General features: G+C 31.6%; 4 protein-coding genes across 10 annotated transcripts; 3 read left to right on the top strand and 1 right to left on the bottom strand.

The window, feature by feature from the left end:
* Positions 1-1,780: 1,780 nt before the first annotated feature.
* Positions 1,781-4,005, bottom strand: LOC137814928 (uncharacterized). Of its 2 annotated transcripts, none has more exons than XM_090293903.1 (5): positions 3,356-4,005; positions 3,103-3,212; positions 2,923-2,992; positions 2,537-2,650; positions 1,781-2,230 (listed from the first exon to the last, which is right to left on the bottom strand). In XM_090293903.1, exons 1-5 carry the CDS (start codon positions 3,396-3,398, stop codon positions 1,971-1,973), a joined length of 597 nt encoding a protein of 198 aa, XP_090150029.1. In that variant the 5' UTR covers positions 3,399-4,005; the 3' UTR covers positions 1,781-1,970. The 2 variants fall into 2 exon arrangements, with proteins under 2 accessions (XP_090150029.1, XP_090150033.1); XM_090293907.1 differs by having other exon boundaries at positions 2,526-2,650; positions 3,356-3,509.
* A 3,332-nt stretch (positions 4,006-7,337) lies between these two features.
* On the top strand, positions 7,338-9,943 carry LOC137816105 (cation/H(+) antiporter 15). The gene is made up of 3 exons (XM_068619198.2): positions 7,338-7,529; positions 7,618-8,625; positions 8,708-9,943. Exons 1-3 carry the CDS (start codon positions 7,338-7,340, stop codon positions 9,941-9,943), a joined length of 2,436 nt encoding a protein of 811 aa, XP_068475299.2.
* Positions 9,944-11,816: 1,873 nt separating this feature from the next.
* On the top strand, positions 11,817-15,501 carry MDO1 (telomere-capping, CST complex subunit). 3 transcript variants are annotated; one of them, XM_068617886.2, is made up of 5 exons: positions 11,817-11,955; positions 12,621-12,749; positions 14,251-14,407; positions 14,562-14,720; positions 14,945-15,501. In XM_068617886.2, exons 2-4 carry the CDS (start codon positions 12,646-12,648, stop codon positions 14,682-14,684), a joined length of 384 nt encoding a protein of 127 aa, XP_068473987.1. In that variant the 5' UTR covers positions 11,817-11,955; positions 12,621-12,645; the 3' UTR covers positions 14,685-14,720; positions 14,945-15,501. The 3 variants fall into 3 exon arrangements, with proteins under 3 accessions (XP_068473987.1, XP_068473986.1, XP_068473988.1); XM_068617885.2 differs by lacking the exon at positions 14,945-15,501 and having other exon boundaries at positions 14,562-14,922; XM_068617887.2 differs by lacking the exon at positions 14,945-15,501 and having other exon boundaries at positions 11,854-11,952; positions 14,562-14,922.
* Positions 15,502-21,019: 5,518 nt separating this feature from the next.
* LOC137814926 (putative protein phosphatase 2C 73) lies at positions 21,020-24,286 on the top strand. Of its 4 annotated transcripts, none has more exons than XM_068617881.2 (7): positions 21,069-21,237; positions 21,381-21,572; positions 22,558-22,863; positions 22,998-23,309; positions 23,478-23,595; positions 23,677-23,900; positions 24,010-24,286. In XM_068617881.2, exons 3-7 carry the CDS (start codon positions 22,621-22,623, stop codon positions 24,184-24,186), a joined length of 1,074 nt encoding a protein of 357 aa, XP_068473982.2. In that variant the 5' UTR covers positions 21,069-21,237; positions 21,381-21,572; positions 22,558-22,620; the 3' UTR covers positions 24,187-24,286. The 4 variants fall into 4 exon arrangements, with proteins under 4 accessions (XP_068473984.2, XP_068473982.2, XP_068473983.2 ...); XM_068617882.2 differs by having other exon boundaries at positions 21,078-21,237; positions 21,322-21,572; positions 22,576-22,863; XM_068617880.2 differs by having other exon boundaries at positions 21,091-21,237; positions 21,322-21,572.
* Positions 24,287-24,573: the final 287 nt, after the last annotated feature.

Genomic DNA, 24,573 nt, shown 5'->3' with positions numbered 1-24,573 from the left:
TAGTTTCTTTAGCTCAATATTATGTCTAAAACATATTTAGCTTAATTCCATGTTTACGGTCTCTTTGACTCATCTTATACCTTACACATTTATAACTCATCTTCACACATCAAATATATTTGGTTTAACTTCATGTCTTATTTTTAGCTTGACTTCATGTCTTAAACATCTCTAGTTTGACTCTTAACATTAATGATATTTATCTTGTGCCTTAAGCATATTTTGTTTGTCCTTGTCCCTTGAACAATTCTTTATTGACAACTTAAAGGTAAATATCATGTTACACCAGCCAAACATCAAACTATAACACTTAACTATCTTTAGTACAAACGTCACATTATATTATATCAATTCTAAAGGCAAACATCACAATTTTCCAAGTGTAAAATCAGGTTTCATCATAACTTGAGCAACAAGCTACAAATGATGTAAGCATCACACTATACCACATCAATTCAAAATGTAAACATTACACTTTACTAACTACAAGCATCAAACATCAGTAATGAAACTATCAAGTTATAGTATTGAGTTATACCTAATACAAATATCTTATTGTACTATATCAATTCAAAAGATAAGCATCATGTTTTATCAAGTGCAACTATCAATCTTCTCAAATAAAGACATTGAGTTATGTCAAATGTAAGTATCCAGAGCTACAATATCAACTTATACCAAACATAAGCATTTAATCACGATATGCATTGATTCTGACATTGAATTCATCGTTGCACAATTTTTTAACATTTACTCACTAAGTGAAAAGATGTTTTAAGACCGACAACTCTTTAACTTCCTAATACACTCCTTCGTGGATGCATGTCAAACTAGGTGAACCTACTAGAATCGATAATTACCAAGATGAGATATAAACTTTGCTATTTGGTCATATTTCATCTTAAAACTAATTGACATTAAGTGAAATTGGTAGATGATAGTGAGATTTCCTAACAATATTTGCAATACAAAACTCTTAATTACAGAGATTGTTTGATACTTAAAAAAATTAAGTTTTGATCATCATGTCAAACTAAACAATACAAATATTCTTCAAATTGTTTAAAGTTATTTGATCCTCCTCAAATATTGATAAACAATTATCATAATTGTTCATGTCTTATACATCAGATATGGTATTCATTTTAGCCATATTATCTTGGTGAACTTAAATTTAAAAATATTCTCCCTATATCTACGATAAAAATGAGAGATTTAAACTATTATTATTTTCCATAAACTGAGAGAATTCTTTTATGAATTGGAATCAATTATTTGTATACATCAACAAAATGCTTTTAAAGGTAAAATTGTTATCAACTAAATTTACAATATTTCAAATATAACATTTATAATGATACTATTTTAATGCATTTAAAAAAGAATTCTGATTTGTAAATTTAAGAAACAGTAAAGTTGTCGACATTTACTGCACAACTCCTGCAATTCAACACCTTTAGGTGCTTTACTTTATTTCTTGAATAGATACAATACAAAAACATAAATGAGAATCTTTAATAGCAGAGTTCAATGTCTACACAAGACGAGAAGGTTACCACAAAATTTCTTCACCATGATTGTCATTAGTAATCCAGACCAGACATATATCTTGGTAGGTCCATAAATGTTTCTAAAAATGATATAATTTTTTTTTCATAATTCCTGAAACTATATCAAACGGTCTGTCCAACTGACTAGTCAATGGATAATTCAAATTTGGCTTATTATTTCATAATATTTATTATTTACTAATTAATTATTATATATGCATGAATTAGGCTTTGAAATCCAAATACGAAGCCAATGATATTCAAAATTTAAAATTAACATTATGGCTGGTAAACCCTTGTTTTTTTTTGTTTTCTAGTACATGTTTTGCATACTATGGTATGGACTATGAAACCATGAGTAGGAGTATAACACAAAAATCTAAGATATTATACAATACTGAGTTTTCACTTCAGTTCAGTTCAACCCTTGGTCCTGATAATGGTGATAGATCCCCTACCCTGAGTGTGAATTCTTGTAAGAGCTGCCACTGCTTTACCTGAAATACCAAAGGCACGAGTTGAAATGCATGAATGAGTGAGAGAATCTCCCACAGGGTGTGGAATTGGCTTTGATGGACTCATCAACATCTGCTGATTTATATCTTTCAGGGTTGTTTCTCCTTCAACTCCTCCTCTCTTCACCAACTCAAATGGATAAGCTATTTTCTTCCACTCACCCCCTGGACAACAACAAGGGACAAAAGGACACCTGAGTGAGGGAGCCACAAAAGAAAGAAAGAAAGATAAAGAAGAAGTGGCACAATAAGAGGCATGGATCATGTTTTTTTGTTGTTGAAACAAGAGAAGATATGTTATTATCTAATCTCAAATTATTATGCATGATAAACCTTATTAATTTTTACAATTATTATCTTAAAACTTGTATTTTGTATCATTTCTGATCAATTATGAGAGTAAAATTATTTGCATTGAATTGAGTGTATGGAAATGAAAAGAAGATATGATATTTATAACTGAAGCATCACTTTCATCTGATTCTCTGGATGCATAGCTCCTCTGAGCAGAATCATGCTTGATTGCAGCTCCATGTTTATCATTTTGTGATGATGGTAGCTTCATGGTGCTGAAGTTTTTATGGTCTGTAAAGAAATAATTTGCATGTCAGTGGTGGGTAAGTTTCAATGACTATCACTGCTGCCAAAAGTAGTAGCAATTGCATAGGAAAAGAAAAAGAAATGTTAGGTTGGTCATTTATTGCAAAATCTAAACTCCTTTTGTGGACATATTGAGCCTCTAGCCAAGTAGTAGTATTGTGAAAAACAAAAAACAGAGTTGAGAATAATAGCCATGAAGATTATCACAGGAGTTATTTGCCAAATCAATCAAGTTTGAAAATGAAACCAGAGCATACCATGAAGGATTTGAGCTGTTGAAGAGAATGCTGGAAACAAGTCTTTCTGATCAACCAAATATTGGGTTTTCTGTAATTAATAAGTAAACATCTTTCATGATATATACTTGACAGTAAACACTTGGGAATAACAATTGAGCAAAGGTAGAGAACATGAAACCATAGATATACATGGTTAACCTTGTGATCTTGAGAGTAGGATGGTAAGTTGTGCTGCTTGCACCAAATATCCCAACCTGCAATAACATCTTCAAGGTACCCAGTTGAAGTTTCAGATGAAAACCAAGATTCTGTGCATCAACAACAACATAAGGGCATAATAAGCAAATAAGATCATCACAAACAAATAGAAGTAGTAGTGCCAGCCAGTAATAGCATTCTTTGTAAACCAGGGAAGTCCAAAAAAGGAAACAGAAAAGGATGGCATATATACCAGGACTCAGATCTGAGTGAGAGACTCCAATGTCCAATTCCATGGAGGCAAGGCAGTGAGAAGACAAACTATTGAGGATGTAGTACTCAGCATCAAGACCCTCTTGTATAGAACATTCATACAAGTGAACAAAAGGACTACTGTGTTTCACTTTAAATTATTGTCATGGGGCCCTTGTAAACTCTGAAAATACCCACCTACCTAACCATACATTAGTCAATGCAAATCAAAATAATAAATGGGCCACATTAATTAGAGTGTTGATAATGCAATATCACTGTAAGTTGATCAAATTTTTGGTCTGATTCTATTCAGGAAGCTCTTTTAATCACCAAAACCAAACCAAAAAACATATATTAAAACATGGTTTTGGTCACCTCCAAAACATGCACCCTTTTCTATGGTGGATGCTAGAACAAGACCAACAATAACATGACATCATAAAAGATTAAAAGGTGATGCATCTAGAAAAAAAGATTAAAAGGTCACTTCAGCTCAAGGCTTCTCTGAGATCATGTTTCTTTAATTCTTTGTCCATGTCCCAATGTTGACTGCAGAAAGGTTAGAAAGGCCTAAAGAGAGATAAGTAATTTCTTTTTAATTTTTCAACTTATGAAAAATGGTTTTCAATATTTAGGTATCAGAACTATTCTTTTACAAGAGGAAGCAACCCACACAGATTTTAAAGTTGAATATATTATGGTTGTACAAAGTTGAATTAAGCACTGTGCCAAAAAAACCAGTTGAACAAGAGTTAGAAAATGGAAACAAAAGTGAACAATAGTAGGCTATTCACAAAGGAGATTCAAAGCATCACTATCTGCTTTTCTAATTTGCTATATATCTTTTTCTTTGGTATAGTTTTTCAAAGCATGCATGACAATCTTCTTTTCCTTATTCGTTTACTTCTTTTTCTTTAGTGTAGTTTTCTTTTCATCCCTGTTCTCTGTAATACAAGGAACACAATGGCTTTTGTAGCTTCTCCTACTTCAGCCTTATTTTTTTCTTTTTCTTTTATCTATGCTATATTCTGAAATACTCTTTATTTCTTTTCCTTAAATACTACTACTCATTCCTTTAATCTTTTATTGGGTTTATTTTTCTAAAATACTTGATTTTTCTTGAATAGTTTAAGTTGGTAAGGTAGGTGGTTATATTAGTAAGCACTGCAAGAGTAGAGAGAGTGGTTGATTTTGCAGTGATTTTCATGTGAAGATGTGAGGAAGAGAAAGGCCGAAAATAACAGGAAAGAAAAAGTAGATAAGGAAATAAATATCAATTTGACATTTTGACTTAAAAGACACTGCATAAAGGAAACAAAGAATCTTCCATTTATTATTTTCTTATCCTCAAATGTCCTATGGAAATCAGCACTGCTATTTATATACAGTTATAATAAATTGTACACAGAGGAGAAAACTATATGACAAGAGACAGAAAATTAGGATAAATTAGGTGATAAGATAAGTTACTAACCATTTTTTCAAAATAAGTAAAAAAAATAGAGATTTTTAAGACTCAATTGTGTCCACAATGTGAAATAAGAGTCGAATACTTCTCCTATGCAACACTTTAATTCATTAATTTGCATTCTTAATGAAGTTAAATAAAATCCACGACCACCTATTCACAATTCGTTATCAATTTATTGTTTAAAATTTAGACAATTATTTTTACAATTTAATCAACATTTTTGTTGTTCTTTAAAGACATTTTTATTGTAATACTCGTTAAAATATCAATATTTTTCATAAAAATAACTTTTGATAATGCTTTTTTTAGATAATTTTTTTTCCTAAATAACATGTTTTTATAGACATAACATAATGGAAATAAAACCTTAAGTTTTATAGAATAAATTTTCACATAATCATATTATTATTATTATTAAAAATTAGACTTTAACCTTAACTCAACCTAAATTACTTTATAAATAAAATTTACATTTATTTATATATTAAAAAGTATTATTATCTCTAGTATGTGTATTTTCAAAACGCATTACTCTTTGTAATGGGTATAAGAGGATATACAATAGCGATTTGTGTAAGAATTATACAAAATTCATAATAACTATTTTTTTTTATCTCAATAGCATATAGAATGCTCAGAATGCGTAGGTGTTTAATGAAAAGATAAAATATAAAAGATGCATATACCTTCTTATTTTTCCTTTTAATCTAACTTTAAAAAATGGTGCAATAAAATAACTAACTTAACCCTATACAAATAGAAAATTAGAGAAATATGCAATTCAAAGGCCAATATATGTGCAAAACTTCTTGGGTAGTTGAGGTTTGAAGATCATTCATTGAAAAAAAAGCAATATAATAATGCCAACATTGAAAAATATTGTCTTGAGTTATTAAAAGAAAAAAGAAAATATTGTCTTAACTTTTCTAATAAGACTAAGAAGCGAGTATCATTCTTATTAACTATTATACTGTTTGAAAAAAAAGTTTCTTCCAAATTTATTCTCAACTCATTCATTCATTTCTTTTCATTTTCAAACCATCTCATTTCAACCAACGTCACTCTTAGCAAAATCTTCTCCTTTACTTCTAAACTGTTTCAATTGTCAATTAAATACTTAAACTCTCAATCTTTTAAGAAGTACAAATCATTTAACAATAATAACTCAAAACATTTTACTATCTACATTTAGTTTTTTTTTTAAATGTTTGATTATTTACATTTAATTTAGTTTTAAATTTATTTATGCCAACTGACGAAGGAATCAATGATAAATGAACTCGAATATTAATTTGCTTCAGTTTCTTCTTGTTAATTTTCAACCTTTAGCTAATAATCCCACTTTTTTAATTAGTTGTTCTTACTAACACTCAAATTCTCGCTGATGATTTTGAATTTTGTTTTAATTTGTTTAAAAATAACTTGAGAGATCAGTTAACTTAATTAACATTCAAAATTTATTGACTTTTGGTGTAATAGAGAATCTATGGTGCACACCACAATCCAATCCACTACATTAGACAATTTACACTCATACTCTTTTATTTATTTGATTGAAAAAGACAATATCAATCAACAAGATCTTATTATTAATTCTATAATTCATCTTGGTAGAATTTGTTAAATAACCTTGTATTTGAGCTTAATTGATTATAGTTACAAAATCTATAGTTTTTTCATATAGATCTAATTGAATGAATGATAAGATTTATTTTTTTAATTTTAGAAGAGAATTCAATTGGAACCTAGAAGGTGTTGTAAATTGACAGTGTAAAATATAGAAAGTGAGTAAATAGTGAAAAAAAAACTATAAAACTAATTATAAATAAGCTTTGGGTAAAAAAATTATTTTTGACACAATTAATTAAAATGTGAGTATTTTAATTCAATGTTGAATATGTAGTTTCTAAATTTTTGTCAAAAGGAGGAAATATTGCAAGTCTAATGTAATAGTTGACTTGAAATGGTGACATTGTGGGTCCCATGTGAAAATATTTTACGTTTTAAAAATAATTTACTTTAATATTTTTAACCTACAGATATTTATGTCTGGTTATATATATATATATATATATATATATATATATATATATATATTTGACAATTTGTCACATTTGTTCTGTGTAAAACTTCCACCAGTTTATGAAATGGAATAGGTTGTGAAAGTATCATTATAAGCACATAAGGTATTAATAGGAAATTATAAGATGATGTATGTACAACACATTTTTTCTAAATAATGATAACTGATTTTTAATAATAAAATATTAAATTAAGATATATAAAAAAAATATTTTATAAAAAAACAGAAAATGACACTAAGGATAAGGTAAGTGAGACCATAAATAGATATGTAAAGGTGGAATTTATGTTGTCCAGGATATACATACCAGTAATGTTTTAATCATAGGTTCTGTTAGAGACAAAGAAAAAACATATATAAAGGTTGAAAACAACATAGTAGAAGAAAAATTGAGAATAGTGCATCAAATACAAAATCAAAGGAAGAATGACGGACACAATACCTGCATGTTACGAGGTATCTATAGTTAATCCTAATCAATTCTGGAAAACTGATAAAGTCTTGAAGACAGAACTACCAGTTTTGGCCATTCAAATTGCGTTTGTTGCTGTGTTATCTCGTGTTTTCTCCATAATCTACAAACCTCTCCATCAAACTCGTCTCATCTCACAAATCTCTGTAAGTAAATAAATCTCCAAGATGTTTTGTTCATAAAGCTATTTCAAACTTTCTCATATGGGTGATTCTAACAGTAGAATGTGTGTAGGTTGGTTTCCTACTGACACCACCATTACTTGGAAGATACACGGCAATTTTTGAGTTCATTTTTCCTGTAAATGGGGTCGTCAATGTTGAGATCCTTTCCCACATTGGTCTCATTTTTTATTCATTCCTTAGTGGATTGGAGATGAACTTGAACACCATTCTACACGTGAAGAAGAAAGCTGCAAACATCGCAATTGCTGGGATCGTCTTTCCCATACTCGTTGCACCGGGGTTATATGCTCTGTTTCGAAACATTTATGGATATCATACGATGTTTCCCCTTGAAGAAAGCACAAATAACGTTTATATACTTTGGACTTTAATTCTCACTGTTACAGGTTTTCCTGTGGTAGCACATACACTTTCTGAGCTTAAGCTCCTTTATACTGGTCTTGGAAAAGCGGCTTTAACAGCAGCCATGATTAGTGACACCTATGGTTGGATTCTTTTCATTTTACTTGTTCCGTTTTCAGTTAATGGTGAAGGATCTGTCTACACTGTGATAAGCACGATAGTGTTCATTGTTGTATGCATCTTTGTGGTACGTCCAATCATTCAATGGTTTATTGATCGCAAGGCTGATAAAGACGAATGGAATGATAACCAATTACTCTTTATAATCATGGGGGTTTTAGCTTGTTCATGCATTTCAGATTTTCTTGGTGCACATGCTATCGTTGGGGCTTTTGTTTATGGATTGATTTTACCTCATGGGAAATTTGCTGACTTGGTCATGTCAATTTCAGATGATTTTGTTGGCGGGTTTTTAGTACCCTTGTTCTTTACTGGAACTGGGATGAGACTTATGTTGAGCTCGATTTTCTCCGAAGGAAGCTGGCCCTTAACAATTATCATCATATTCTTGTTGTGTACTCTAAAGATTTTAAGCACTGTATTTGCCACTGTTTTCTTTGGTATTCGTATTCGAGATGGTTTGACCCTGGGCTTGCTTTTGAATACTAAAGGCGCCATGGCGCTAATAATGCTCAACATTGCTTGGGATAGAAAGGTATTAATTGATCTATTTATTCAATTCCTTATACAAAACAATTGCAATTCAATCCATAAGTTCTTGTGACGTGTTATTGCAGATATTTTCTGTGCCTACCTATGCCGTTTTAACTTCTGCTGTTCTTCTGATGACCATAGTTGTGTCTCCCGTCATCAATGCCGTCTACAAACCAAGAAAGAGATTTGAACAGAACAAGCTAAAGACTATTCAGAAACTAAGAGTTGATGCAGAGCTCCGAATTATAGCATGTGTTCACAACACTCGCCAAGCTGCAAGCATGAGTAGCATAATTGAATGTTTCAATCCCATGAGAGTTTCCCCTGTGCATGTTTTTGCCTTATACCTTATTGAACTCACTGGACGTGCTGCTGCTCTAGTTGCTACACATATAGGGAAGCCAAGTAGCCAACCCGGAGAACAAAACCTGACCAGGTCACAGGAAGAGTTAGAAAGCATTCACAACACATTTGATGCACTTGGAGAGGCATATGATGCTATTAGAATCGATACCTCAAATGTGGTATCAGCATACACCACTATTCATGAGGACATACACCAATCAGCAGATGAGAAACGCTCAAGCTTAATTCTTCTTCCATTTCATAAACAACTCAGTTTAGAAGGTACTCTAGAATTAACCTGTGTTGTATACAAAGATATCAACCAAAATGTGATGCAAGGTGCTCCTTGCTCCGTGGCTATATTTGTTGATCGTGATTTTGGGCCAGTTCCCAAAACGAACCTTCGTATTTGTGTTGTCTTTGTTGGGGGCCCTGATGATCGTGAAGCCTTAGCTATTGCATGGAGAATGGCAGGACATCCAGGAACACAGTTATCAGTGACTCGAATGGTTTTGTTGGATGAAGCAGCAGAAGTAGATGCTTCAGTTCAGGAAGAAGCACAAGGGATATTATCTGCAGTAATAGATACAGATAAGCAAAAAGAGTTAGATGATGAGTATATAAGCTCATTTAGACTTACAGCGGTTAACAATAAAGATTCAATATCCTACTCAGAGATTGATGTTCGTAGTGGTGAAGGTATTCCTGTAGTCCTCCATGAGATAGAAAAGATTGGTTGTGATCTTTACGTAGTTGGACAAGGGAATTGTAGGAACTCTAAGGTGTTGTCAGATTTGCTGGAGTGGTGTGATTGCTTAGAACTTGGAGTTATAGGGGACATTTTGGTGTCAAATAATTTTGGTTCACGTTCGTCTGTGCTAGTTGTTCAACAGTATGGATATGGAGGAATGGAATTTGGAAATAATCTTAACCAGAAGGCCACTAATAAAGCCACATTTGAGTCTGTTCCCTGAAGACAGAATAACCATGAAGGTTTGCAATGAACAGATGTATATACATAAAATTGTTTGGTCAAGTTGATGTATGAAAGTTCAAGAATCTTTCAGGAAACGCGAGGTTTTGTTTTATATTGAAAAATGTTGTTGCCTATCAATTGTTGTTGGTACCATGATAATAAAAACACGTCTCTTAAAAACTTATGTACTTGTTTGGGGGATCATTGTAGGAACTAATTCGCCACTTTAACATTTGAAAATTTTGAAGTTAACCAATTAAATCTTTTACCATGTTCAAGTTTTCAAAAGTTGTAGAAGTTACAGGCTACCCACTCTATTTATTTTTCAAAAATTACATAAGAATTATGAATTATTTTTTTAATTTGTATAATGATTAGCCTACATAGACACGCAATAAGTAAAATTTAACAAAAAAATTAAATGAAAATGTTAAAACAATAATTTTGTTTTAACATTTCATATATGTATTGTATCATATGAGTATATAATTGAAAGTAAAATTTAAATAAGCTAAATAAATATAAACTTCGATCTACATCAAATAAATATGTTAAATGTAAATTTTTTATGAATAAAGAAACATAAAAAATATATTATTTTTTAAGCAACTAAAAAGTTATTATAATTAATTATTATCATGTTTTGATTTTAAAAATAACATAATAACATAATTGTTATTGTTCCATTTCAATAACATTGAAATATAGTAATTTTTTGTTGTTATGGGTTATGTGGACCAACCACACGTTCCATCTTTAACTACATGAGTTCATGATCTGCCTCGCATTGTCTTCACTAGTAATAGTCGTGTGGGAAACAAACTCAATAATTTTAGAAACTCAATAAATGTTAATTAAAAAAAAACTTAAACCTATTTTTTCATATTTTAAAAATAAAATGGAAGGTGGTATATAGTTCAAATATTTTTTTTAGATAAAAACTAATTTCTAGTTAATGAACACATTCGTGTTCATTAAAATTTAAAAGTAGGAAAATTTACTACATGAGATTAATTAGCAGATATACAGGAAGATTTTCTAATTACAGATTTTCTATCCGCAACAAATTTACTTTTCTTCACTCTATTAAGCTTTCATCGTCATTAATTCAATGACAAAATTGGTACCATCCCCATAACCCTTTATGTTCTATTATGGGACTTTTGTATTTAAAGGTTTATGTTGTTCAGAAACTTTAGCCTCCTGTTTGGATTGGACGAAAAGCACATATTTGCTGTGCAGCAAGAAAGAAGCTGAAAATATGAAAAAAAATATATATAAAAATCAAGAATATAACAAACTTTTATTCAGAACAGAAAAAAATACAACGAAATTCGTGATTATATAATTAATTTTGTTCTCGCGTTCTTTGCTAAAAGCGAAAGGTAGGGGGTTTAAATAATAAATAGAGAGTGCAAATATCAATTTCCCTCTCGTTTTCTCTGTTATCCAGACTTCTCGTGTTTGTGAATCTGTGGTTCATGAGGCCATGGCCCAGCCCATTGTACGTTTCCCTGTCTCAGAAACTCAGTTGCTTTTGAGGGTATTTCTTCCTCCACCCCCGACAAAGTTGTTCCTGCACCCCATTAAATGGATAAAAAGACCAAAATACTCCATCTAATCTGGTCTCATTCTGAAAAACATATTCTAAAACATATTATATTAGTTATGGAAATTTTATTCTAGAAATCTTTTTCAGATTTTTTTTTCTAGAATTTCTTGAAAACGTTTTTCAGAATACACATATAAATTTCGAAAAGGGATGTTCGAAAAAATTCTGGAAAAAACTGATCAGAAAATCATTTAAAGAGAGGATAAAATTGTATTTTCAGATATTGATGGGGTGAAGGATGAACTTTGTCGGGGTGGAAGAAGAAACACCTGCTTTTGATTTGATTTTGTTTTAAAGTAACCTCGTTCTTTCTCTTGTTTCCTCAGAAGTTCGGTTTCTCCAAAGCGCAAGTTATTAGGGCTAAATGATGGAAGACTGTTAGCCATTAACGAATCGTTGTGAGTGTTATTTATTATTAATGCTTGTTTGTTACATCAAAATTTTCACTATGCAGTGGTTGTCTAATTTAATTTAGGAAGTAAAAAGGGATAGAAAGGAAGCTTAACCTTGAACTGGCAATGTTACTTGAAAATTTGTTCTGTCCTACAATCTTTCATCATTGTGAGGGTTGATTCTGTGTTTTTAATCTTTCTAAGCTCTCTCTTGTTGAGTGTTCACCTTTTTATGCACTTAAAATGAAATGTTATTTATAAAACGACTGGAGTCATCTGTGTTTTTTTTATTTGTCCTATGGTTTTGATAAAAAGAGAATCCCTTATAAACACTTTTTAATAATTAACGCTTTCTGTCTATTGCTCGTGTAGAAATTGCTTGTGATTAACTGTTATATGATCAACTGAACTTGGATAAACAGTGATGGGGAATTATGAATTGACTGGGAATTTATTGAAATAATGATTTGTTAAAGAAACAATTCATTAAAATGTTTTATGATTATTATGTTGTGATGATGTCATATAATGGAGCTATGTTAGAGTTAAAAGCTTGTCTCAAGGTAGATGATGTGCTACAAAAGCTTTTGTAATGTGAAACTTACCATTAACATGAATTTGTGCCTTGGAAAATGTCGTCATTGCATATGTTATGTTTTGCCTAATTGCAGTCAAAAGTGGAAGTTTTACTACCTGATGGCGTCTTTGGAAATAAAATCTGGTACGTTGGTTTCCTTACAAGACCTGCACCCATCATCTCCTTTTTTTAAGCAAGGAGCTTCACTCAGAATAACTGGAAAGTGAGTTCCACCTTTCAAATTACAATATATGTGTGACTTTTTTTTAATGAGATGTTTCACTGTTGTAGTGGTGACAAATTGACAATGTCAAATAATGGAAGTTAATGTTAAAATTCCTTGTCTTGTTATTTTGTTGCCAATAAACACTTCAGGGATTCAACCAACATTATGATAATTTTTAAAAGTATAAATCTCGTTATGCACATATGCACATTTATATGACTTCTAGTAGTGAAGGTCATGTGGATACTAGTGAAACTATTCTTGTAAGAATTATAATGGCATGCTATCAGGGTGACCATAGCGGCAATTGGTGCCATGGTGTAGAGTGGGGACACCAACATTGAGATTTCTGAAATGATGGCAGTTTGGTTATGGTAAATTTACTTTCTATCATATGGATGGAATGGAAGTTACGTGGGAATGCTAAATTGCCTGATGATTTTAACCAGCTCTGGGTAGTTGGCATACTTCATGTCTCAGATCAGATCTATACATTTCAAAATATTAACGATTTCAAAGCTGCTATAAAAATATGAAATAATTTCACTCATCTCCCCAAATATGACTTGGATTGGAGTGACAAGTTTCAATGTAAGATACATATGTTCAGTATCCACTTCAAGATAACAAAATTACCCTGCAAGTTATTTTTAATTGAATGTAGTTCCTCTGGATTTCATTTTCATCTGTTTTCATTCCCAACATACCCACAATCTACAATAAAATACATTTTGATTATCTTTTGGTCCTTGACGATGGTTTTAGTTTGTTAACTATGACGTGTATATTAGTGTTCAATTATGAAACATAAACACACTTTTTGGTTGTGATTCACTTCTTTAAAGTCTACCGTTGTTGTAATTCATTGTAATAATGTATTGTACTAAGAACTATTTTGCGAGAATGCATCATCTCTGCATTCATGGGTCACTCTGTGAGTGGCATCTATAAATCTCTTTTATCTTGATGTGGCTGCATAATTGGAGGGCACTACTAACATACAGTATAGGTTTAATTGCATTTCTGGTTTTCCTAGTTTCACCAAAATTCAGTTTTGGTCCCGCTAGTTCCTATTGCAATAAAAGCACCTGTAGATTTTAAATTGATGCAATTATGTTCACTTGTTAGATTGCTGTTAGCTTTGCAATAAGGATCGCATGATATTATTTTTTGCTGACGTGACAATCAGCACAAGACTAACTTGAATTTAATCACTTTGAGAGCTATCTTCAACTGAAACAAGGGGGTTCAAAACGGTAACAGCATACTGAACCATGTAATATACTTCCTAATAATTGAAAACAGTTCATATATGTCGGGATATTTAAATTCCTTATCTAATTGTCTATAACTGCACTACTGGTACAACTTGGTGTATGATTTCATTGACAGAATAAATTTCTCTATTATATATCTTTTGTGGTTGTTGTTGCCACTTGCCAGTGATGAGTGATGACAGTGAAGTGTCAGTCAATAACTTGTGTATAGCCTTCCATAGGTTACGTGAATATTCTGTAGAGGCCGGCGTAGCAACGATTATTGATGGCGATGACATTCTAAAAGTTAGTACCGAACATCTCAGGGACCTTAGCTTTCAAGTTGGCTCTGTCTACCAATTCATTGGTGAACTCCTTATCCAACCTGATGATAATGAGGTATACTCTAGTCAAGATTTGGAAAAAAAGGCTCACCTCTCCGTTTTCTTTTGCAAACACACATACATAATGTGCTTTGTAATACACATTCACTCACAACATGGACAACTGTCTTTATAAGACGATTTGAGCATGCTTCTTTTTTCCTTGTTAGGTAGTTTTGCAAGCACGTGTTGGTAGAAACGTTGATGGGATCGATCTCAATCTTTACCATCAGTCCCTGCTGCTTTTAAGACAGTTTCAAGCCAATCATTTAAACAATCCAGAAACTACGTAGATTTGCACGCAGAAGACGCTATGCTAATATGAAAACGTACTCTTCTCATAATACAAAAGAAAAATGGAAATTTGCTCATAAACTTTTGTATAGCTATCTATATGTTTGTTGTCACATAGATATACTGAATGCATATGCATTTCTATGTGTGTTCAGATAAAGACGTGGTTTTCTGCACTCTACAATGTTCTTCATGTAAACAGAATATTAGCAATGTTCATGATGGCATTTCATTTTATTTTATTCTGCCTTTCTTTCAGCTGCAATGGGGCATGACATCATAGAGCTGTTAAGTATTAATTGGGCTAAGCTGTGCATGCTTCACGGGGACATTTAGTTTTTCATGTGACGCTATGCAACAAACTTTTGGCCACCCCTGACTTTGCAATCGGAAATTGAGGCAAGGGAGAGGGAAGGGTGGTGGAATATTCAAGGAAACATGAGATATTTTAATGCATCTCATCTGTCTCTTTTTTATGCTGCATCACTATTCCAACATCTCTGGCATTTGAAAGCTACATGGTCCTACATTTTCCATTTGTGTGGGAAAAATAGCAGTGCCAATTATCTAGTTGGTAGGCCCCGTCACATAAATTTAGTGGTAGCGATTGACGTTGGAAGGAGGTTATATTCCATGTGCTACACAATGTGATGAAATGGCACAACTCTACATATTTAGTTTTTACGTATTATTATCCACCACTCCACTGAAGTTTGGGTGTTGAATTTGCAAGTTATGCAATGATTTGAAGATGAATATGCATATCTACCATGTAATGATGGAATATATATCACTCCATGTTCATTTGATTTTGAACTTTATTGAGCACGCGCTTGGACAAATTTTATGTCCTTAAAAGCTCCTCAGTCTTTTTTATATAAATACTCCACTTGTATTTTAAGCGTAAAACTAACGTTATTGTCTTCGTCAAACTATGTGGACCCTGTCTATCCATTATTTGGTGTTAATTGTTATATTTAGGGCATCTTTGATAATTTTTTGTAAGTAATTTTAAGAAAATATAAAAAGTAAAATATCATTTTTTAAGTAAATATTAATTCATGCACAAATTAAAAATCTACGAGAAGGTTTTTTTATTAATCATTATATGTAAAGTTAATATTCTTTTAGTCTATAAAAATATTATAGAGAAGCTCATGATTCTTAATATAGGGGGAAAATTATTGTATGTGTAAGGAGAGTTGTTATTATTATGGCTTTGGCATTAGGCAAAAGTGGGGTCGGTGCATCCACATCCACTGAGCCGAATAAATTATGAGAAATTGGATATTGTTTGTTATGGAAAAGCAGCCACAAAGAGAATGAAAGCATTAACTTTGGTTCCATCTTTTACATAGTAATGTTAGATGATTGCTATATGATGGTGAATAAACGTATAGCCACCATAAGGTAAAGTCCATGGGCGCACGCGAGAATGAGTTTTCTCGTATTAAATTTATGGTAAAATCATACTCTTAACTTTTCTTTTTGACAATTTCCTCTTCATTTTGTTTTTTAAGGTTTAATATTAGTGTGAACACAAGACACACTCCTTCATTTTGAGTCTTGTAGTCTTTCTCTCTTGAAACATCATAGTTACCAAACACTAGATTCTTTTCTCCACACTTTTGAGTCCTCGTAGTAACAATCTTTCTATCCAAATTCTGAGTTGGGTTAGAGAAAAAAAAAAGAGGAGGATAAAAAGGCACATGCAATATTGTGATGAAGAGCATAATTTCACTTTTAAGAAATTTACTTGGTTAATTGGAATGTAGGTGAAAGGGAGCATAAGAAATTAAGAAGTGTACTTTAAACTTAATTCAACCTCATAAAATCGATTTATGAGGTTAAGTTTGCATTCACTTATATATTATGAAATGCTTTAATCTCTAATCAATATGAGATCTCTAATATCCCTCAGCCGAGAGTGATAGTTCGTGCGTGGGAGAATATACTCATGGATGGTAGCAAACTCTTGTTAGGATAAACTTTAAATGACTTTGATACCATATTAAGAAGTGAACTTTAAGTCTAACTCAACTTCATAAAATCGACTTATAAGATGAAGTTTACATCCACTTATATATTATAAAATATTCTAATCGGATCTCAACATAAGAAATTGGGAATTGAGATTTGAGATGGATCTATAGCACTCACCAAGCTATGGAGGGGCAATGTTAAGAAAGTAGGTTAAGTATATTATACTTGAGTGGGGTCATTTTTATTTTTAACTGCAAATTGCATAACATTTTACTGCAGAATGCTCATATGCCAAATCCTCCTAACTTGTCGTTTGCTTCACACACTCAAACCTGCCCCTCCCTGCCAATGTGTATTGTTTTCATTTAATCTTTTAGTGTTTGGAAGTTTTGGTTTGTTTTTTTGTTACCTACAACTAGAACACAGCACCCTAATGGAATGAAGGTGAAGCATATGATATATACCAGGAATCACAGTAGCCATGTGTAGTAACTAGTAACTAGGTTAGGAAAAACAGAAAGGTTGTGCTGCTATGTGCTGTCCAGCATTAAAGTTAAAGTGAATTTGAAGAGACAAAGTAAGTGGTACATGTACTTATCCAGGGTAGGGAATCAAAGTAAGAAAACCATTTTTGAGTGTGAAATCAGAAATATAGAAGCAGTTCTAATATGTAACTGCTAAAATGGAATTGGATTTCCCATTGAAGCAAAGGGTAGGTTTTAGAATATTTAAGGAAAGACTAGTAACTTTTGTTGTCTTACTCTGCCTTTTGAAAAGCTCTCACACACGCACTTCTTTTTTAGTTATGTTAGTTCCACTTCCACCTATGTACAATGCCTCACACTTTCACACGTAACACACAGTAAAAGTAGTTAATAATCAACTAGTTTTTACTTTAATTCCTATCATTAGAATTCTTTATTTTATTAAAACTTTTAATTTAGTTCTTCATTATGAAACACACACACTATTCATCATTATTTAGTCCCTGCTTAGCACTTTAAAAAGGAAGTCAAAATTCAAAATTATTAGCATGAACTAAGCTTTTTTCAATATTAGGATTTCGGGTAAATTTTAGTAAGGTTACAAACTAAACCTAATATATAGTATGTATTCTTAATGCACACCCATTTATTAGTATCATTTTCTCATTCTTGACAATGAGAGGGTAGTGGTGGTGACACGTATATTTATAGTAATTTTATTATTTTTTATATATCTTATTTTTCTTTTCTTTTTTCTCGTAAATTCATTCGTTGTTTTTTTGGATAACTAAATATTATTGAGTATCAATTTAGGAAATCAAAATCAAATAAGTCAAATTGAGTTTTGTTCTGATTGGTTAATTCTCTGAGTTTTTGTTTTTTTTTTAATATTGATTTTGTACTTTATGATTACAATTTGCGTTTATAAATTTAAAATCTAAATTAAAAATTGATTGAATCTTTATTTATTTGATGATTAATTACAGATAAAATTAAATAATACTTTGATTTAATTTGTAATCAATTTAATTAATTAATTAATTAAATCAGTTAATAGTTCTTGGAACTTGATATTTAGATAACTATAATAAAGAAGATTGTTTGAGTCTTGAATCTCCCAATTCATCTATTTTCATCATCTTAATGTTCATTTCTATTGCCATTTGAAAGTTGTGCATATTTATTTGAATCTTCAAATAAACTTAGACAGAATCCAATAAACATGTGTTTTTTGAGAATTAATAGTTATGTTCTATATTTTAAAATTTAAAATTGTGAAAATCAAGTGGGTAGTTTAAATAATTAATGTTTGACTTTTTCTTAGATGTAAACTTTAAAATATAATTATTGTGTGTCAAAAGAAATATTATAAAGTATTTTTTAATTTAAATAAGGTTGTGTTTATCGTTTAGACCAACAATGTAATATTATAACCTTCCATTTTATGACTTGGAAATTACATGCCATAAAAATGAAAATTTATAGAAAAAATAATTATGATATAAAGAAAATAGTTATTCTTTCTCTCTATGCAAGCTAGAGAACACAAAGGAACTAGTGGGTTTAGGAAAACCTAGAAACAGACAACGTGTTCATTTTCAACGAATATCCCTCCCTGTTGTTGTCGAATAAGATCCAAATTCCAAAATTCACAAACAAGGTTTAATATTTAATACATGTCTCAAAAAAAATGTATTTGAGTGTTAAGTATATTTTAAAAAAATGAATATTCGTTGTATCTTCTTAATTCAACAAAAATTCTAAAAATATTTTTGTAATAATTATCTATTAAGTTTAATTTAATTTATTGATAGGATACATTTCTTTTTTATTGTTTTGCCTATTTATATGAATCTGATAAACCGAATCAAAATCATTATATTATAATTAAGGATATATTATCTAATTTTTCGTACTATTTGACTTTATTGATCATAATTTATCTCGATGCATTTAAACATGTTGATCGACACTAAATAGAGACATTTTGAAATCATCCGGCCCGAATTAGATTAGTACAATAACAATTATTCAATATTACTGTGCATTTTTTAATTTTCTTTTTTGACCAAATTTAGATAGCCTCTTAAACCAATTGCACCACATTTTTCTTTATTGTCTTTGCAATCATCAACATGACTCAAACTGAATAAAATAATTCTTTTAGCAGTGATTTAAAATCATTTATTTCATTTTCTACTAATGACAAGTAAGAACCACTTTTGATATACTTTATATGCTGATTAATTAAAATAATGAGATGATAATGGTAAATTAAGATTTTGGGCGGTCTTGTAAGGAGTCATTCAACCCTACCAAGACGTGTGCTTATGACAAAATTTTAACAAACTCATAAAAACATTATCTCTTTTTAATATCATTGCAAACCATGGATGCTGACTCAATCTAAAAAACTCTAAAGTTTTTTCAAGTTTTCATCAAACATCTAACTTAGAGGAAGAATGAAAATAGAACTTGGTCACAATTATTGCAATCAAATATAAAAGGTTTTATTCATAGTTCAACTTCTTTTGGTATTATCTACAAAACAGCCTTTTTTTAATTAAAATAAAATAAAATGGCTATCGAATATGGTTGAATAAATATATAATCAGGGTCGCGAACTACTGATTTATTTTCTTTCTTTTTAGTTAGCAGAAACCATCCTTCATTAACATGTTAATCTTATTTTTTAAGACTGAAAAACATTAGACACAATAATTCCCGAATCTGCAGAACAGTATAAGAATATTTCGATATTATGAACGTTATAAAAATGGTCCTGTTTCTTCTAAATAATAAAAAAGATTCCCACTGTTTGGGTGTCCAAATCAACCATATTGTTTCAAAATTTGCACAATAATTATCTTCCTACATGTGGGGAAAACAAATGACAAGTCAACAATTGTCTACATGCATCTGCCTTTAAAGAAGAACAAATATTAGTTTTACAACTATACACGGAAAGATATTACTATAATAAAAATCAGATTTTAGCAATTTTTTTTTTAAAATTGTAGCTTGGTAAATTATTTTTCTTTATAATTGTAGTTTGGTACAGGATTGTCAATATATCAATACCCAAGACAAGAAATATCATATGTGTAGTACATGAGGAATATATGTAATTTCAAAATTGTTTTATCTCTTCATGTAAGGTTCACATTTTAGCAAAAAATTATTTTTCTTTTTAATTGTAATATGATGTAGGATTGTCAACATATCAACACTCGGACAGGAAAACATCATATATGTAGTACATGAGGACATATATATATATATATATATATATATATATATATATATATATATATATAATTTCAAAATTGTTTCATCTCTTCATGTAATGTTTACATTTTAGCAAAAAATTATTTCTCTTTTCAATTATAATATGATGCAGTGTTGTCAACATATCAACACTCACACATGAAAACATCATATATGTAATACATGAGGACATATATGCAATTTCAAAATTGTTTGATCTCCTTATGTAATGTTCACATTTTAGAATTTTCTTTCAGTTGTAATCTGGTGCATAATTGTCAACATATCAACACTCGATGAAAACATTATATGTGTAATACATGAGGACATATATACAATTTCAAAATTACTTTATCTCTACATGTAAGATTCACATTTTAGTAATTTTTTATTTTTTAATTATAATTTAGTGCAGAATTGTCAACATATCAATACTCTAACATAAATACAACATATATGTAATACATGGTAGCTTTATATATGATAAATACTAGTAAGCAAAGAAAGTAATATTAGATACTAGTTAGGGGATAAAAAGAACATTTTTATAAGATATAAACAAATATCTATAAATATCTATTGAAATAGTCATATAATGTATATTTGTAACTTGTACCACCATTTATATATATAACTTATATAACTATGAGGTAGAGTAGAAGGGTAGAACATACCAGTTATGGTAAAAAAAGAAAGAAAGAAAAGGGTGGATAACGCTATGGAGCCAAGAAACTTGACAATGACTAGCTGGGGTTGAGAGCTGTGGAAGATTTCTTATCTGAATTGAACACGTTAATCAACAAAAGTTACATCAGAGGTACAATATTTAATATTTTCTTCTGAATGTTGTTAATATTATATGTTAATGTAGAAAGAGAATAATAGACAAATTTATGTGCAGTTGGGTTGTATGCTATGTTTGTAAAAATGTGTTTGTTTTGGTGTGTCCTGGTGTGGTAGATAAAGAAGGAAGAGAAGGAACTAGAACCAAACAAAAGAAAGCACCATTATGGATTCTCATCTCTCTTCACCGTTGCTTTCTCCAACTCTCACCGTGCCCTGTCGGAATTCCCTCCTGTTCCGGCCACAGCATCTTCTTCTCCGGTTACTCCCTCAGATTCACCCTCTCTAGTTCCCCCAACAAACTCCAAGGTCCTCCCCATCTTTTCATTTTCCTTTCTCACTTTCTTCTTTCAAAACTAAAAACAACCAAATGGGAGTTTTCACTTGACCCACAACCTTAACAAACTACTCTATTTCCTTAAGATGTTTTGTCTCTATTTCCTCAAGATGTTTTTACTTCTTTCATTTTTATTTTGCACAAGTAAAGTCGATTCTGGTCCTGTCTTAAATGGTGTTTGAACATGTTCCGGTATATATGGGTTGTGACCTGTGACTTATCATCATGCGTTTTTGAAAATTTGTTTTTGTCAGGTGTTCAAGTTTTATTGCTCTAACTTTGATTAATATTCAGAATCTCTTTTTAAATATGCTTCTGATGTCAACAGAGCAGTATGCTTTTTTTCATGACACTGAATCCAACGAGAAAGCAAACCAGAAAGAAACCATTTTTACTCTTACTTTTATGTCCCACTTCAGTTACCAATACACAATTCGATTTTGATCTATGCTTTTCTATATTATTAATAAACCAATGTGTGGGCATTTAATGGGGGCTATATCAAGGAAGCTTGACTCACATTATTTCCTTTCTCTTTCTCTGTTAATATTTACTCTGATGTGGGCGTAGATTTTAATTTTCATGCTTCTCCAGGCAGTGAAATAATTTCTGATTCAGCCCTGGAATTCAACGTCAGAATGCATATTCTTACTTCTGCATAATCTGTAGTTTAAGGTTTTAAATCTGTGATAAATATTAAATTCTTAGATTCTAAGCTTTCTGAGTCAGAAATTGTCCTTTTGTTCAGTCACGGCATCCCCCAACTTGTTGCACGTTTCAATTTTTTTTGAGAAGGAAGTATGTAGGAAAAGGCAAAGATACGAATAAAAAAATTAAAACGGTTCCTTCCTGTGGGCTCTTGTAGAATTTCTCACCTGCTACTCATTTGCTTTGTTCTGTATACATACGTGTATGAGTATATATACGTTTAGTTATCACTACCTAATTACAATGCAGATTCCACACTATATACAGAAAAACCACAAAAAGTGCTGTGTGGAGAGTCACGTTGCAGAGTTGATGGGGCATTTTTCCTCGATGTTCAATGGGTTGGCACGGTCGTTTTCAATGAAGAAAGGAAGAAAGAATGAGAAATGCGGAGGGAGGGAAGCTGCCGAAGCAATGGCAAAGGTGGCTAAGAAGAATGAGATGATGCTGTGTAGCTCTGGCACAGTTCATGTCGATGGTTCAAACAACTTTGCCTCCGTATTCTCCAAAAGAGGTCAGAAAGGAGTGAACCAAGATTGCTGCATAGTGTGGGAGGTATGCATATCTTTATCTTCTTTGTCATATAGTTATGGGAGGAATAGTTTTAATTGTGATAATAATGCTTGAGTGAAATTCAATTCAAGCTTACTCATTGTGGTCCCTTTGTTATGTTTTGGTGTTGTTTATAGGAATTTGGATGCCAAGAGGACATGATCTTCTGTGGGATTTTTGATGGGCATGGACCATGGGGTCACTTTGTGGCCAAAAAAGTAAGAGAGTCAATGCCATCATCTTTGCTATGCAACTGGCAAGAGACGCTAGCCCAAACTTCAGTTGATCCTGGTATTGATGTAGAGGAAGGAAAAAAGCAACTATACCGATTCAACGTATGGAAGCACTCTTACTTGAAGACTTGTGCGGCCATTGATCAAGAACTGAAGCAGTACCGCAAGATAGACTCATTTTACAGCGGAACAACTGCCCTATCAATTGTTAGACAGGTAAAAACAAGGGACAAAACTTGGTGGTTCCTTAAATGTTTTCCCATGTTGTTTTTCTTATAAAGAAAAAGAGAGTTTCATGGTAGTAATTGGCATACGTAAACAGACCAAGCAAAATGTTTGTAGAGTTGCTTTGAAACTAATCCTTAACCATTCCATGATGACCAGGGTGAACTCATTGTGATAGCAAATGTTGGAGATTCTCGTGCTGTGTTGGCTACAACATCAGATGATGGAAGTTTGGTAGCGGTTCAGCTAACAGTTGATTTCAAGCCCAATTTACCCCGTTAGTTTTGCTCCGTGTGCTTTTGTAATTATGCATTTGTTTTGGCTTCTCATTGTGGTGATGCACAACCTTTGACTGCAGAGGAGGCAGAGAGAATAATTGAGTGCCAGGGGCGTGTGTTCTGCCTAGAGGACGAGCCAGGAGTGCATAGGGTGTGGTTGCCGGATGCAGAGTCTCCAGGACTAGCCATGTCTAGGGCCTTTGGTGACTACTGCATTAAAGGGCATGGCCTAATTTCTGTGCCTGAGGTAACACACAGAAATATAAGTAGCAGAGACCAGTTTGTTGTGGCAGCCACTGATGGGGTGGGGAATCTTGTCCTTGAAACTGTTTTTATGTTTACATCTATTCTGATTGAAATTAATACTTAGCAGCAATGTTAACACATTCTATTGGTTTTGTTTTGTGATGCAGGTTTGGGATGTAATATCTAACAAAGAAGCAGTGGAAATTGTATCTTCAACACCAGATAAAGCTAAGGCAGCTAAACGGTTGGTAGAGTGTGCAGAAGATGCATGGAAACGGAAGAGACGGGGCATTGCCGTGGATGACATTTCAGCAATTTGTCTTTTCTTTCACTCTTCCCTTTAATAAGACCAAGCTAAATATGCTGTAAAATGTCGTAGTTGAAGGATGTTTACTTCATGCACCATTGCTCCATTTAACATAAATTGATTCGAAGTTCATGCTCTTTTTGTTTATCCATAGTTAATGCACTCACTTATATTGCTTATTTAGGTTCACATTTTCAAATATAATCTTTCAATATTTTAGTTGCTAAAATGCACGCAAGCTATAATAAGCTACCTGATGAATCCATATCCATTCCATGCTAAAAAAACACCAACTTATTCCGTTTATTTTGAAATTATATTAGTTTAAAGGGTTAAATATGTTTTTATTTATTATATTATAAGACCAAATTAATTTTTATTTTGAATTTAAATCAAATTTTAGATCAATAGGTACTAGTATGAA

The sequence above is a fragment of the Phaseolus vulgaris genome, chromosome 1, assembly GCF_051622355.1.
Source record: "Phaseolus vulgaris cultivar YP4 chromosome 1, ASM5162235v1, whole genome shotgun sequence".
Lineage (NCBI taxonomy): Eukaryota > Viridiplantae > Streptophyta > Magnoliopsida > Fabales > Fabaceae > Phaseolus > Phaseolus vulgaris.
This window is presented reverse-complemented; position numbering and strand designations above follow the sequence as displayed.